At 45.6% G+C, this 14,706-nt stretch overlaps 2 protein-coding genes across 6 annotated transcripts; one reads left to right on the top strand and one right to left on the bottom strand.

Moving 5' to 3' along the window:
- The first annotated feature begins 34 nt into the window (after window positions 1–34).
- On the top strand, window positions 35–4,421 carry DOLK (dolichol kinase). 2 transcript variants are annotated; one of them, XM_042051989.1, is made up of 2 exons: window positions 35–116; window positions 1,938–4,421. In XM_042051989.1, the coding sequence occupies exon 2, from the start codon at window positions 2,033–2,035 to the stop codon at window positions 3,602–3,604; it is 1,572 nt and encodes a 523-aa protein (XP_041907923.1). In that variant the 5' UTR covers window positions 35–116; window positions 1,938–2,032; the 3' UTR covers window positions 3,605–4,421. The 2 variants fall into 2 exon arrangements, with proteins under 2 accessions (XP_041907923.1, XP_041907922.1); XM_042051988.1 differs by lacking the exon at window positions 35–116 and adding an exon at window positions 395–560.
- Window positions 2,732–11,798, bottom strand: PHYHD1 (phytanoyl-CoA dioxygenase domain containing 1). Of its 4 annotated transcripts, none has more exons than XM_042052001.1 (12): window positions 11,618–11,768; window positions 10,648–10,806; window positions 10,206–10,211; window positions 10,050–10,125; window positions 9,871–9,918; window positions 8,458–8,513; window positions 8,213–8,275; window positions 8,095–8,116; window positions 7,609–7,737; window positions 6,983–7,099; window positions 6,709–6,835; window positions 2,732–2,860 (listed from the first exon to the last, which is right to left on the bottom strand). In XM_042052001.1, coding segments are annotated over exons 1-12 (837 nt in total). In that variant the 5' UTR covers window positions 11,651–11,768; the 3' UTR covers window positions 2,732–2,859. The 4 variants fall into 4 exon arrangements, with proteins under 4 accessions (XP_041907935.1, XP_041907933.1, XP_041907934.1 ...); XM_042051999.1 differs by lacking the exon at window positions 2,732–2,860 and adding an exon at window positions 5,830–6,524 and having other exon boundaries at window positions 11,618–11,751; XM_042052000.1 differs by lacking the exons at window positions 2,732–2,860; window positions 10,206–10,211 and adding an exon at window positions 5,830–6,524 and having other exon boundaries at window positions 11,618–11,750.
- Window positions 11,799–14,706: the final 2,908 nt, after the last annotated feature.

Here is a 14,706-nt window from a genome sequence, read left to right as displayed (position 1 = left end):
CCCACCTCCCCGCCCACGCCGGCGTCACGTGGTGCGGCACGCGGCACGCCCCCGACCACGCCCCCCACGTTGGGTCATGTGACACGCGGCGGGGCAAGATGGCGGCGTCCTGCGAGGTGGGTGCGCGTTGGGCTCCCGGGGGCGGGGCCGCAGCTTCGCGCTGGAATCGGCAATCGCCCGGGACCGCCTTCGACACCTCCCGCGGGCGGATGTGGTCCCCAGTAGCGGAGGCTGCGTTGTGGGTGTCGCGGCTGGCTGGGTGGGAGAGGAGGAGGCGGCGGCGAGGAGCGTGGAAGGGCACGGCGCGGGCAGCCCGCGGGTTGAGGGGAGTCCACAGCGCTGCGGGGACGTGGGGAAGAGAGGGAGCAGGCAGGGGCGAGGCGAGGACTACCGGATGTTTGGCAGCATGTCAGTGGGAAGCTTCCCTGCCCAGAGCAACGGGGATGCGGATCTCGAAACGGGCGGAAAACGCTGTGTCTGGCTTGAACCGGGGGCTGACGGGTCCCGTTCGGTGATGAGAGAGCGGCAGTGCCGAGGAGCTTCACATTACCTGAAAGAAGGTGTGGAGGAGGGGATTGCGGCAGGCACAAGAAAACGAAATAATTCAGCAGTGAAATATTTCGCGTTGCAAATTGCCAGGTCTAAACATTCAGAACTGCTGCATCAGAAACCTCACCCGGGGTGAAATTCTGCCTAGCCTTGCAGCCAGGTAGCCTGGCGGGGAAGCTGTCATGTGCCATTGATATAGGAGCTGGGGTGGAACCTTAACGTTGCCAGACTGAGTAGGAGGACTCTGTCTTTGGTTGGCAGGTGACATTTACTCTGCCTCTTCTCAAATAAGCCTTAGGTTTCCCCCTCCCCAGTGCTCAGAAACAGCAAAGAGTAGGACCCCAAAACCATTATTGGTTGGAGGTAGCTATTGCCCAGACCAGTTCTGTTTTATTGACTGTATGATTAATTCTTCTCCTGTTTAAAAATTAATTGTGATGACAAAAGATTACACTTGGCCTGATGGAGCTGTGTAGCAACAGTGCATGTCATGAAGCTGTTTGGCAATCAAGTATTTCAGGCTATATGAATAAGGATGCCAGAAAGCAATCTATTAATAATTAAGTTTTCAGTACAAAGTCATAAATATCTAAGCACTGCAGACACACAGTCTAAGGAAGTTTGACACTACAAACTGTAATAGTTCCTCAGTAATATTGCTATTACTTTGTCAGCTTTGTAATCTGGTGTCACCATTCAACACTGGCTGAAAACCCAAAAGAGAACTTTAAATAAACTTCTGGCCTTCCATGAGGGAGCTGGTGTAGATATTGGCAATGAGACTTGGGGAGCAGAATTTAATCAGAGTTTCCTGCTAATGAGCTTAAGGGTGGACCAGAAAGGATGAAGTAAGCCACTGTTTCACAACTGGATCAGCCATAATATTTCCAACAGAAATAAAGAACCTGAGACCTTCAAAGACCCCAGAAGAGGTGCCAGTGTAATGGCAGAGGCTTACACATGGCTGATTATCAAATTACAATATCCATAGAGAAATCAAGGTTGCCAGAAAGCAATAAATGCTGGTGAGAATTGCACAATGTTGTCAATGCCCACAATTTGAAGAAGATAAATGAGATTTAACCTAACAGAGTAAATATGCCTGCTGCTGGTTATTTCAACTCCGTATCTTCCAGTCCAAACGTTTCAAGGAAAGTTTGGTTTGCAGGGCAGCTGTCAGTGGGCTGTGAGCCTTCATTCAGAGGAAGTGAAGAGCAGGATTGGCTCACCGCACTGGTTTGGTTTTTTTAAATCATCTGTGTGTTGACATTAGCAATGGGCACATAACTATCAGTTTAAATTGAGTTTAAGAACAAAATAGGTGCACAAACACTTTAACTGTCCGAATAGTTGCTTTAATTGTTTGCTTTTTTTTTTTTTTTTAATAGGAATTGCAGTAGTATGGAAGGGAATTCTTAATGGACAACTGAGCACAGTGGGAGTCCTGAGATCCTGCAAGCTTGAGGCACGCTGGGCTGGAATCATGTTAAACAAAGCAGTGCTGGTGGAGTCGCTGCTGGTGTTCACCGTGGTGCTGTCGGTGCACGCGGTGGTGTGGGACCGCTTCTCCTGGTGCGCCGTCGCTTTGGCTGTCCAGGCCTTCTACGTCCAGTTCAAATGGGACCGGCTGCTGCAGCTGGGCGGGGCCGTGTTCCAGTTCCGGGGGGCGGCGAACAGCGGCCTCCTGCCCGCCAGCATGGTGATCCCCCTGCTGGGGGTGGTGATGAAGGAGCGCTGCAGGGCCGCCGGCATCGTGTACTTCGAGCGCTTCGGCGTTGTTGTGGCTTCCACGGGAATGCTGCTCGCTCTCTTCCTGTCCATCTTAGCAGTTGGCATCACCAAACCTGTGCCAACCAACACCTGCATCGTGACTGGTATTGCTGGCAGCATAATTATCTACACCATGAAACATTCTTTGACTGTCTCTGAAGTGATAGAGGTTCTAGAAGTGCTGCTCATTTTTGTCTACCTCAGTATGATCTTGCTGTACTTGTTGCCTCGATGTTTTACTCCTGGAGAAGCGCTGCTGGTTCTTGGAGGTGTAAGTTTTGTTCTCAACCAGCTCATTAAACGCTCACTGAATGTAATTGAGGGCAGAGGGGATCCCATTGACTTCTTCCTTCTGGTAGCAGTTGTCGGAGTTGTTCTTCTTGGTCTTTTTTTCACTGTGCTCTTCATTTTCTTGGATTCGGGCACGTGGATCTCCTCCATGTTTTTCCACATGATGACAGCAGTGTTAGGCTTAGGGGTCATCATGCCTTGGCTGTACCGACTGATCCAGAGGAACCCTTTGTTCTGGCTGCTCCAGTTTCTGTTTCAGACACAGACAAGACTTTACCTTCTTGTGTATTGGACTTTCTTGGCTGCCTCAGCATGTGGTGTGGTTTTCTACCAGAACGCCAAGAGATCATCTGAATCTAAAAAACACCAGGCCTCAACTATAACCAGGAAATATTTCCATTTCATTGTTGTAGCTACTTATGTTCCTGGACTAATTTATGACCGCCAGCTCCTCTACGTTGCTGCAGTGCTGTGTCTGGCAGTGTTCATCTTCTTAGAGTACGTTCGGTACTTCAGGATCAAACCCTTTGGACAAACCCTGAGGCATTTGCTCTCTCTCTTCTTGGATGAAAGAGACAGTGGACCTCTAATCTTGACTCATATTTATCTCCTCCTTGGCATGTCCCTCCCAGTGTGGTTGTTTCCTAGATCTTGTGCTCCTAAAGGCACCTTGCCTGGGGCAGGAGCACTGGTCCCCTACTCTGGGGTGTTGGCAGTAGGGGTAGGAGACACCATTGCCTCTGTATTCGGCAGTACAATGGGGGAAATCAAATGGCCAGGAACAAAGAAGACCTTTGAAGGGACAATGACAGCTATTTTTGCTCAGATTATTGCTGTGGCTCTCATCCTGATCTTTGACAGCAGTGTGAATCTGAACTCCAGCTATGCCTGGATTCTGGCATCTGTGAGTTTGGTTTCTCTTTTGGAAGCTTACACTACCCAAATTGATAATCTGCTGTTGCCTCTCTACCTCCAGATCATGCTCATGGCATAGAAGCATTTCCAGGAACAGTTTTCTCCCTTCCTAGAGAAAAGTGGTACTAGAAAATGCACTGTAATGAAAGCTCAAAGCTTATCTTTTGGTACAGCAGAGACAATTGTTGAGAATAGGAATGAAAAAGACTTACTTAAAATAAAGGTTTTGATTTGGTCTTGTTTTTACCCCCGTTGAAAATAGCCAGATTTATGTTCTAGCAGCAACAAACATGACTGATAAAAACAGCACTTGTGTTTAATCCAATTTAAGTTTCTTCTGGGTGCCCAAGGGAAGCAGAGGAAGAAGAGGTAAGTCAATTAGAGAGGAAAAAATAAACAAGCAAATCTCTCAGATGTTGCTACCTCTGTACTGCACCTTGTTTTCTGTAATGAGTCCTGCATCTTGTGTTTGATGTGTGAGCTCTCATTTCTGTATAAGCACAATGTAAAGCATGTTTGATAACGAGGGTGAGCACAGGAACCAGGTACAAGTGTCCAGCTGTGTCCAGTCCTCATCAGCAAGAGCCAAAACCACACCACGATGCACAAACACGACTCCAAAATCTGTCACAGCTGAGTTTATACAGGGTGGGTGGTGAAGGTTTGGGAATGTCAGACACTGCTCATTCCAGACCATACTAATAAGAACAATGAATTTTTTGCCCTGAAGTTTGCTTCAGCAAGAAAAATGTTTTATCTTTCTTAAGATTTAATCTCTAAATTAATTTGGAATGAATACGGGGGGAAAATTAAGCAAAGTCACAGCTAAAACTAATTACACATTAATCCTGAAAGCAGAAAATCTGTTGAAGTCAATAAAATTTTCTACTATTGCACTTTCCTACTTTTCACATTTTTTCAGCCAGATAATTTATAAAAATGCTTCTATGAACAAACTAACTAAAGCCACTGAGTTACATCCATTTAATTAAAATTACAGCTACCATTTTGTGGCCAAAAAACCCATTTTTATGTATGAAACCCTTCTGTATCAACAGTCTCTTCTCACTGGTTTGCCAAGTGCCCATTAGAACAAAACACAAGTGTCCTCCCTGCCTCTTCCTGTCTCCAGGGATGGGTCCAAGCAGGAGATTGTCATCCCAGGATTCTAGTTTGCATCATGCAGTTCACTTCTGACCCTTTTTTAATTCACTTTTGGGAACAGTTTGGGGGAAGTCCAAGGTACCTTACACAACACTGTCCTGCAGCCCTGTAGCTCTGAGACCATGTCTTGGGAGGAAACATAAGACCAGGGTGGAGTGAAACTAGTCTCTGGGTCAGCAAAATTGGCTCCAGAATCCAATATTGTGTGTCCCTGCAACAAGCCAGGACTGGAATAGCTGAGAGGTAGCACTGCCCAATTCATCACCCTGCCTGGGAAGGGCTCCTGGGATATGGCTTTTCCTGAGGATGCCAAAGTTGGCCAGAGCTGGTTCCTAACACAGTAAATTGTCAGATACTCTGTAGGAAACCAGACTCAGTAACTGCTGGGCTGTTACCTTCACGTTTAACAGGAAATCCTGCCAATCAATTCAGCTTCTTAAATTTTATTTAGGCACTTGAAGTAGATGGCTTTGCACACTGCAGGTAGTGGTGCAAGTCAGGACAAACTATCCCTCCTCAGCAGAATTCTAAATTATTAACTCCTCTCATGGAAAGACACAGACAACACTTGAGTTGCTTCTGTCACAAGCCACAGCCTTCACCACTGATGTCATAAATTGCACCAGAGGTAGAAAAATTTGCTTTCCTTCCACCCTTCTTCCAACTTTCAAACAAACTGTAGAAAAGGCAGTTTTTGAATGCAGAAACTTTGCATTTAGTGTTCCTGCTGTTGCCATGACCCAGCTCCCCAATTTACTTTTGAAAGGGATGAATTAGTAAGATTTGGGTTCACTCTGCCACAGCCCTCAGCAGCCTTAGGGTTACTCTGATGCAATTCCTGCACTGGAGGCACTGGGCTCCTATCTCAGGGCTGCCACTGCACCAGTGCTGGTGAAATCACACCTACACAGTTTCTGTTCAGTTCAGGATACAGGCTGGAGCTTGCCTGGGATGTAGCTTGCATTTCCAAACATTCCTGGCTATAAGTTTGTTTGGGTTTGGTGAGGTTTTGGGGATAGAAATTGTTCTTGTGCATATTGAGAGTTCCAACTGCTCATAAGACAATTTAGCACTGTCCCCATCTGTTGGGAGAAGGTCACACTGTGTCTTCCTCAAAGAAAAGATGATGGAGATGAAAAGGAGAATTTCTATCTTTTTATTTAAGTGTAAAGAGTTTGATTGAGGTTCTTTGTTTCTATCATTTCAATATGAATCTTTAAGAATTGTCATATTTTTAATCAACACACCCAGAGATAAAACACTCAGCTACAGTCTGTCAGGAGTATTTAGAAGATTGACTATAAAAAGCAGACCTTCTGCTTCAAACAAGGCTGTTTGAAATCACTGTTATTCCAACAATAGGACAGAAACCTGGAGGTGAAAATCAAGCTTCTCCCCACAACATGTTCACCTGCATTGCTGGAATCAACCAGCCAAGAAATGCACTTAAGCTCTTAAACACAAGAAAATACTGAGTATCTGCAAGGAGAAATACTTGGGAAGTGGTTCCAGTCAAGGTGCAATGGTCTTAACTGGTTTGTTTTCAAGGCTGAAGGTCTTTCCTTACCAAAAGGACTGGGTGACTACTCTCATACTGGCAGGGCTCCTGCTGCAGTAGAAGCTTCTGTCTACTGCGGGTTTTGGGCTGTGATAATGGTCCTGGTTTTGAGGAGGAGGATAAATGAACATTAAGAGCTGATCTAGTGAAGGCTGTGTTTAAAGAGACTGTGAATGAACAATCAGGAAGGAATATTGATCAGCTATTGACTCCACAAGCCAGTCACTAACTTCAAGTGTAGAGCGATGGAAAAGGCAGTTCAGGAGTTGGCTGGAGCCTAGAGAGTAAAGAAGAGGTAAAAACAAAACTTCAGAGGCTGTTCCAGCTCTGCAGGTATGAAACCAATGCCAACTGAGGCACTACCAACAAACTGTGACAGGCAAGACCCCCAACAGTTATCCTGAGTAGTACATTGGAAAGGCTTCAATTTCCTCAGCCACTCGTGAGGATCACGACCTTACCAGTTCTCTTTGCTCCAGGTGGTGCCTTTGGCTTCCATCACGTGGAAGGTGAACACATGGCGAGAAGACTCCGAGCTGTTGAGTTCACTCTTATGGACAACCTCGCCATGGATGAGTATGAGTCCACCTGTGGGAAAGAATCACCTGGACTGCTGTTTTCCAAAAGATGAGCTCTGCCTTTCCAGTGGAAGGGAAGGTGCAAGGGTTAAAATATGATTTTAGCTCCCTTGTGTTTTCCTGAGCTGTGAAGTGTCCCATTTGGGGCTGTTTGTACCTTTACTTATAGGCAGAGGTATGAACTGCTTGTCCTCGTAAGCTGGCTCTGACCCTACAAACTCTACACATGTTGAGGCACCTGAAGCTGCACGGACCATCCTCCGGGTAATCCCATCTGCAAATCCACAGAAAAAGCAAACACACAAAAATTAAACCCCTGGCTACATTCTGCACAGCAAAAAGGAACAATATCAGTGATTTCTCTTGGCAATGATAGGAACTTTATTATTACTATATTCACACTTTCCTTAGTAATTAGGGTGGGGTCTTTTTCATTAAGTAGAGATTTAGGATTTTCCAGCTGTGGCAGAAACAGATAAAACAGCTGCATTTTGTTTGCCTTTCTGGCCCCTTCTGTGCATTGCAACAGACCCTTAGGAACACAAATAGTCACACACTTATGCAAAGCCAACCTTGGGTCCATTTGTGCTTTCTACAGGAGCATAAACTATTATATGAGTACAGCCGGCTCCAGGATTTGAGGATCGAGCGGCTTAAAATCTGATTACACTCACTGAGGGACTCTTCAGGTGAGCAGAAGTTTAAAGCCACCCTGTGTGCTCTAGAGGTGGGGAAAAGCAGAACTGTGCTGGTGACCAGCAGTGGTCACACACGTGCTCTTACTGGTGTGAGAGCCAGGGATGAACCACAAACAGCCATTCTCCTGTGTGGCATCTTCCAGGGCGATCCAGAACCCCAGGATCCTGCCCAGAGGCTCCGTGTGCAGGAAGGTGGCATCCTGGTGTGGTGTTACTGCAAGGAGAGACTGTCATTGGGGTCTTTAATGGGATTCAGTTGCTCTAGAAGGACTTCAGGGTTGCATCCCCCTGACTCAGAGCCCTCCCCTGCCCACCCACCTATCACACACATTAAATCTTACATAAAAATACCACCTTTCAGCCTACTGCAAATGTAAAAACAGCTCTTTGTTCAAGCTGCATATGATGTAGAAACTTTTCTGAAAAAATGGGGATTTCAAAGATTATTTTAAGAAGGTTTGGACCACTAAACTCACAGGTTTAAGTCTGATTCTGAGCCTTTTCCTTGGTAATATTCCTTTCCTAAAGGAGCATTATCTGCAGTGTGATACAGAGACAACACAAATCTCACCTTCACCACCAATGCCAGGTTGCTGCAAAGAAAAAAAAGTGATGTGTGAAGAGTTTCACAGCTTCTCACTTATCAGGGTCTTATTTCTTGAGTGACAAGACAACTTGAATTACTGTACCTTGAAGATATACATGCTCTGCACAACTACTGGTCTCTCAAGGCCTAGTTTTCTTCCCAGTTCCTACAAGAAAATTTTCCAAGATTTATGTCTTCTGCACAATATTTAACATTACTCTTTGAAGATCTTTAAATTTCCTTTCACTGACAAAATGACTCCCCCTGGGAGCATAAGAAAACTAATTAACTACTCTGCAATTTTTTTTTTCCCCCATACCATTATTCTAGGAAGGAGTAACAGCTCACCTGCACCTTGGGGGAGTGGGTGATTTGCTTGAAGACAGGATCATAAGCATGTAGAGCTAAGGGCAAAGAAAAGGCTCAGATGGAAGATTTCAGGAAGAAAAGGGAACGTGGCAGCTCTCAGTGATGAGCTGCAGACACCACAGCCAAGCAGGATAAATTGCAGGCAGAAATTTTCATCCCTCCCAAGATGGATAAATGTGGCTTATCACACCTAAGGTGATAGGACACTTATAGGTTGTACAGTCATTATTAAAGACTATAAATATAATCACTCCCTGGCCACAAACTGCACATATATTAAAGCCAGTGTGTAACAGTGAACAAAATGGAATATTATGTGATTCAATATTATATTACACAAATGACAACCACTACACATGACCCTGAGGCATATGGGTGAATGCATCCTTTAAAAACTCACCTCTTAAGACCTACCAGAAAAGTGAAGTACTGCAAAAAGGAGCTAGAGCTCATCTTTAGTGCCCTTGAGAGAGCACCAGCCAGCAGGTCAGTGTTTGTGCAGACACTTGCTACAACCCAACTCTGACAACTCCACAAAGCAAAGATTCAGAGTTGTGCTTCCAGCTCATGCTGATCATGCCACAACGACACACGCCCAGCTCCAGCAGGAGCTGCTCTCGAGCAAGGGATGAGACTTGACCAAAATGAGTAATTACAGAAAATAAGACTAGAGAAGGCTTTTGAATTGTTAAATTGCTGGGTCAGCAGGGATCTACAGTTGTTTTCACTTCCCCTGAGGAAAAGCTGAAGTGTGACAGAGTGGCAGCGGGCCTGGGAAGGGGAGAGTGTTTCTCTGAGAAAACCAAAGAACAAGAGCTCTTAGTACTGAATTTCCAACTGTAGTAAAGTTTAGTCTGAACAAAGTCCACATTTGCAGGTGCGGGGAATCCTGCTCTCATTTTCCATGTACTGTTTGAAAACAAAAGGGATCAAAATGCAAGTCCAGGAACTGGGAGAGAGGAAATAGGTCAAACTGAAACCACTAAGGGTAAAGAAAAGGTGCTGGTGACACCACAGGAGGGAGGGTAGCTTCAACATCGCCAACCCAACACAGCACAGGATACAGGAGAGAGTTTGGTCTGTACTGAATGTCACCAGTCTCAGGTGGTAAATTTTTAGAGCAAACTTCTTACATAAAAGAGCCAAGGGCTGAAGTCCAGACTTTCACATGTCAGTGACTCTGAGCTATTCATTGCTGAAAAACCTCTCAGAAGGCGTTTTTGAAAAGGATTGGAACAGAAGATAAAGTCCTTTGAGAGCAGAGAATGAGGGGCAGTATGGAGAGAATTGCAGAGACAGTTATGTACAGTGAGTAGGTCTGGAGAAATCCTCGTGTCTGAAAACCACATCGCTTTTGTCCATCCCTCTCCAAACCCCATCCTTTAAACATACCATGGCCAATCTTGCTGACAGACTTCTCCTTTGGAATTAGAAAGTTACCTAGAAAACAAAATCATAATTTAACATTGTTTGCAAAGTAGGAATCATTCCTTAAGCTGGAAAGTGGCCCCTGATCCCTCACTCAGCCTTTTCCCATCCCCTCTGTGTGGCTAGCTCAGGCCAGGGCTTACCTTTCTCATCCAAAACACCTTTCTCAAAGAAGAATCTAATTTTGTCTCCACTGGTTAGGAAATAATCCGAGCTGCCCTGCCAGGGATAAGAGCCCAGTAACAATAGCATCCTTGTAAAAACAAAAATGAACCTTCAATCAAAGCATTAACACTCACCTGCATCTTTTTCCCACCAAGCCGCAGCATAAACAAAACACAGTGAAAAATCACTCATAAAAAGGCTTTCCACAACACTACATGTCTTGGTGCTGATCAGGGCTTTACAAGAACCTCTCACACAGAGGTTATCCTTGCTTTTCTTTTGCTGGCTGCCTGGAAAATAACCAGTTTTCTGTCTGCAGAACATGTACAAAGTGATCTGTGAGAGCTGCTTGTGGCTACCGGGGGTTGAAAGCACGGCAGAGCCACGCACTGATAAGACTCTTGATAAGACCCCAGCAAACATTTGCAGAAAGTTGGAGAGCAAATTCCTCTCCCGGTGTTATGTTCAGTTAGGAGAAAGAGTCATGTTCCCCCAGAGTGAACCCTGATCAGCAATTCGCCTTTTCCCTTCCTCCTTCCAGGACTCCAACGGGGGCAGCCCTGCCCTTCTCGGTACCTGCGCCTGGAGCTGCTCCTCCTCCCTGGTGGAGAACGTGGTGCGGCAGTGTGGCGGCACTTCCATCTCCGCAACGATTCTCTGGATCTGGGTCCTCATGCTCTCACACTCCTCTGCGCTGAAAAACTGCTCCAGGACAAGGAAGCCATCCTCGTGGAACTGGAAGAGACAGGATGACTGCTCTTCCCCAGAGTCCTCGGGGGAAGTAGCACAAAGCAAGAGAAAACAGTTCTGGCTCTTTATGGGGTGAGAAGCATCCCAGCTCCAGCTCTGAAGCCAGGCAGCGTGTTCTTAACTTTTAATTTGAGGAGGGGTTTCTGTTGCAAAATAGTCATTAAGAGGCTGAAATTCCAAACAGTTAAGAACAATCTATCTCAATCCCTCAGTCTACACAAAGCAAAGAGCTCATCACTAGAGCCTTTTGTGGTTCAAGGATATCCTAACTAAGACCCGTAACCAGAAGCTATTAAAGTACCAAGGCCAGTAACGCGAACAGGGCAGTCATACCTGTGTGCCAAATCACAGTGAGATTCCTCTACAAGCTGAAAAGCTTTGTTCTCTCTAAGGAAAAAATCCCTGGGTGATTTCTCACAGTTCACTACACAATCCTTTACAAAATGAACTCTGTTGGCAGTGAACTCAGTTTCTTTATATAGAATACCCTGGAGATTATCCTTTGCCAGGAAGATTTCGAGTTCAGGGATGAGAGCCAAGCAGCACAGACAGAAGGGGCACGGGAGAAACCCCTCCAAGAGCTCTGTGGGACAAGCTGCCCCCAGAAGAGTTTGTAGCCACGACACTCACACACTAAAATTAACGTAATACAAGAAGCTGAGGAGAATATAAAGTGTTTGTAAAGCAGATCTTTGCTAGACCTGCTGACAGGTTAACTAGCAGCGACTGTATCTTACACACAGCGTCACCTGCCTGCACTCTGGACACGCTCCCACCCCGGCCACCAGCTCCTTACCTTCTGGATCTGATGCTGGGTTATGGATGCCATTGGGGCAGAAGCTCCCCAGATCCCACCACCAACACCACGATGCCACCCGGGCTCTGCAGGGCTGACTCCGCCTCTCCACGTGATCCTTGTCCCAGCATGTGAAAAAAGCCAGTGCTGGACAGTTGGACTCTTGCACAGCTCCAGAGCTTTTTGTCCCCATCACCAGCTCTTTGTTCCTGGCAGGGACATTCAGGGCTGCACAGTTTTGCTTTGGCTCTTGGTGGTAATAAAGCACACAAAGATTTTCTGCTCAAGTGCAATCACAAACTTGATGAACGTTTTAGTTCCAAAGAGGAATCACATTTAATTAACAACCCAGATTTAAAAATAGGGCAGTTAAACTGGTAATCACAGGGGTAAATAAGGGCAGGGGTAAAATAAGATGCAAGTGTGAATAAAAGATCAAGATGTCTTAGAACAAATTAAAAGAACTGATTCAGGATCTTACAGAGCCCTTTTTGCTCAGTCAGTGAGTCCTGCCAGCACTTCAGCATATCCCCTGAAAGGGCTCCACAACCCAGGAGCTGACAAACAGACTAAAGGGTGGTAAAGAGCTTGTGCTGTTTGGTACAGCCCATAAAGAATACTTGTGCTATTTTTGTTCACAGCTGGTTTTTGGTAATTTACACCTTCACTTGCTCGGTTCACTCTCCTGCAGTTCCAGAAGTCCATGTAATATTTACAAATAAGTAAAGCCAAATCCACCCAAAGTTCAAACCAGAGAGCAAAACTGCAGGAAGTAGGTCTAAAAGGCAGAGAGGGAGGAACAGTTGCCAGCCCAGCGGTGGCGCTCCCAGCCAACACATTCCTCCCATCGGGAATCCCTGGGGAAGGTTTTTCTCTCTAGAAGAAAATGTGTTTGGCTCCTACAGGAAACACTGAAAACACCCATGCAGCAGCACTCCACAAAAATAACGCCATGGGGGTGGGTTCCCGCATCACTCACCCAGCCAAAGGAAAATTCAACAAAAGGAAGGAATGCAAAATGCTCACAGAAAAGTGTTTACATCCTAGCAACTCTGCACCTTTTTTTTTTTTTTTTAATAAAGAGGAAATTACGGGATTAACTTATTTTCAGGCTTTTCCCTGTATACAGGAGGATATGAATTCAGTAGTTGAAAAAGCTAAATTTTGCCAGCGACTTTAATCACTGGGCTCCAAACCTGGAGGAGGGGGAAAAAAAAAAATAATCAGTCTCCAATGTTGCAAAGCCCAAAAACATATTCCAGTAGTTCCTTCTTCTTCTTCTTAACAGTCTCTCACCAACTGATGGAGTGGAAATATTTTTAAGGAAGATGTGTGACCAATGGGGAAAAAAACATGCTGTAGGCTGTTGCCTGCACGTTGATCGTGTGACCCACCTCACCCCTTCCCAGGAGGCAGTAATCCTGGAGAAATACTCCTGGAAAACACTCCCACGCCACTCCTTAGTCCCTCTCCGTCACTGTCGTGTCATGCCCTTCACATTCCCAGACACGGTGTTTTTTTCCAGCAATTTATCACGTCACCTTCTCCACTCCCCACCTTACGCACACACGATGACTCCAGAGGCTGTTTTGATTCATGCCACAACAGCAAACCACAGTTTTCCTGTTCCATGGAATGTTTTGAGCAATATAAACAGCAGATCACAGCAAACAATGCAGCAACTACCAGGAGATAAAACCCATCCTGGTTCCAGAAGCTTTCCATATTTGTCCTTAGGAATCCTTCTGTTCTTTGCCACTCCAGCCACGCCCCTATTTTGAGGCTCAGAAAGACCTTTCCAGCAAGAGGAAAACCACTCTGGCCACACACTGCCCAAAAAAAGTCAAAGAGAAGGATGCCACCATTGTAAAGCCTTCTCTCTCAGTAAGTTTACATAGAAAGGTTGACAGTACTTAGACAAAACTGAGAAATGGCTCCTTTTCTTTCCCTTCCTCCCCCTCCAAGAGCTCTTTTTGCAGACCCTTAACATTTTCTTCTGCCAGCTCTGCAAGAAAACTTCTGGCAAACTCCATTGGAGGCTGCCAAAGCCCATCCCATGTCTGTAGGAAAGGTACAGATCAAGTGTTTCAAATGCCTTTTGGACTGGCACGATTATCCCAATTTCCTCCTCAATAAGGGTTCCTATTGAAGCTATTTGGGGCCAAGCAAGCTCAAGCAGCTCAGCACTCTCACCAAAACTGCTGCTGTGGAGCTGCCAGGGTTATCACAGAGGAAAAATTTCCACTGGACCACCTCACTTCTCCCGAAGTCTTTGATATGATCAGCAACAAGTGACAGAATATTTAATGAGAAACAAGGAGCAAAGGAAGCATAATTTCCTCAGCTCCTTGAAGACCAGGTAAATCCTTGCCAAAAGAAGCTGAGGTCCAGGTGAGCCTTAGATGACAAGGGGCATTTTGTCCTCTCCTTTCTTGGTTCAGTCCTGCATTTAATTAAAACTCATCAATAATCAACACTATAGACTCCCACTCGCCTGTTTCAAAGCCTGTTTACGTTCTCTGTCTGCAGTGGGGCCAGTGTCACTGTGGTCAAGTAGTCAAGGACAAAGGAAATGAGGGAAGGCAAAACACAAGAAAACACCTTTCTACACAGTAAAAGAACTGCACAGAAACTCAGCTTTTCTTCGCAGGTCACAGGCTGATTCTCTGTAACACATCATGAATTGGGAAAGACACTATCTGCCAGCATTTCCAGTTAAGGAGCCCATGGGGAAGGCAGGTAACTGAAATAATTTACCAGTCTGAAGACAATGCCTATGGCAACAGGCAGTTGTCTCCATCACCTTCACTCCCTATCCCTTTCCTATGGAAGGGGTGACATGTATGCAGTTTGAAAACACAACTGGACTTCTGTAGCTCCAACAGCCTTAAATTCAGCAACAGAAACTGTTTCAGACACTTGTTGAAGTGATAACGAAATCCATGACACAGCCCCAGCTTGTCACAGAGCAGCACCCCTTTCTCTGTATATCTACTTAATTCAGAAAGGATTGTCATAATCCACAAGGACTTGTGTAATGAGTGAAACAACCCAATAACCCCACACAACAGCTGGAATTATTAACATCT

The sequence above is a fragment of the Corvus kubaryi genome, unplaced genomic scaffold (genome assembly GCF_017639235.1).
Source record: "Corvus kubaryi isolate FWS band 111438036 unplaced genomic scaffold, C.kubaryi_AGA036_p1.0 78, whole genome shotgun sequence".
Classification (NCBI taxonomy): domain Eukaryota; kingdom Metazoa; phylum Chordata; class Aves; order Passeriformes; family Corvidae; genus Corvus; species Corvus kubaryi.
This window is presented reverse-complemented; position numbering and strand designations above follow the sequence as displayed.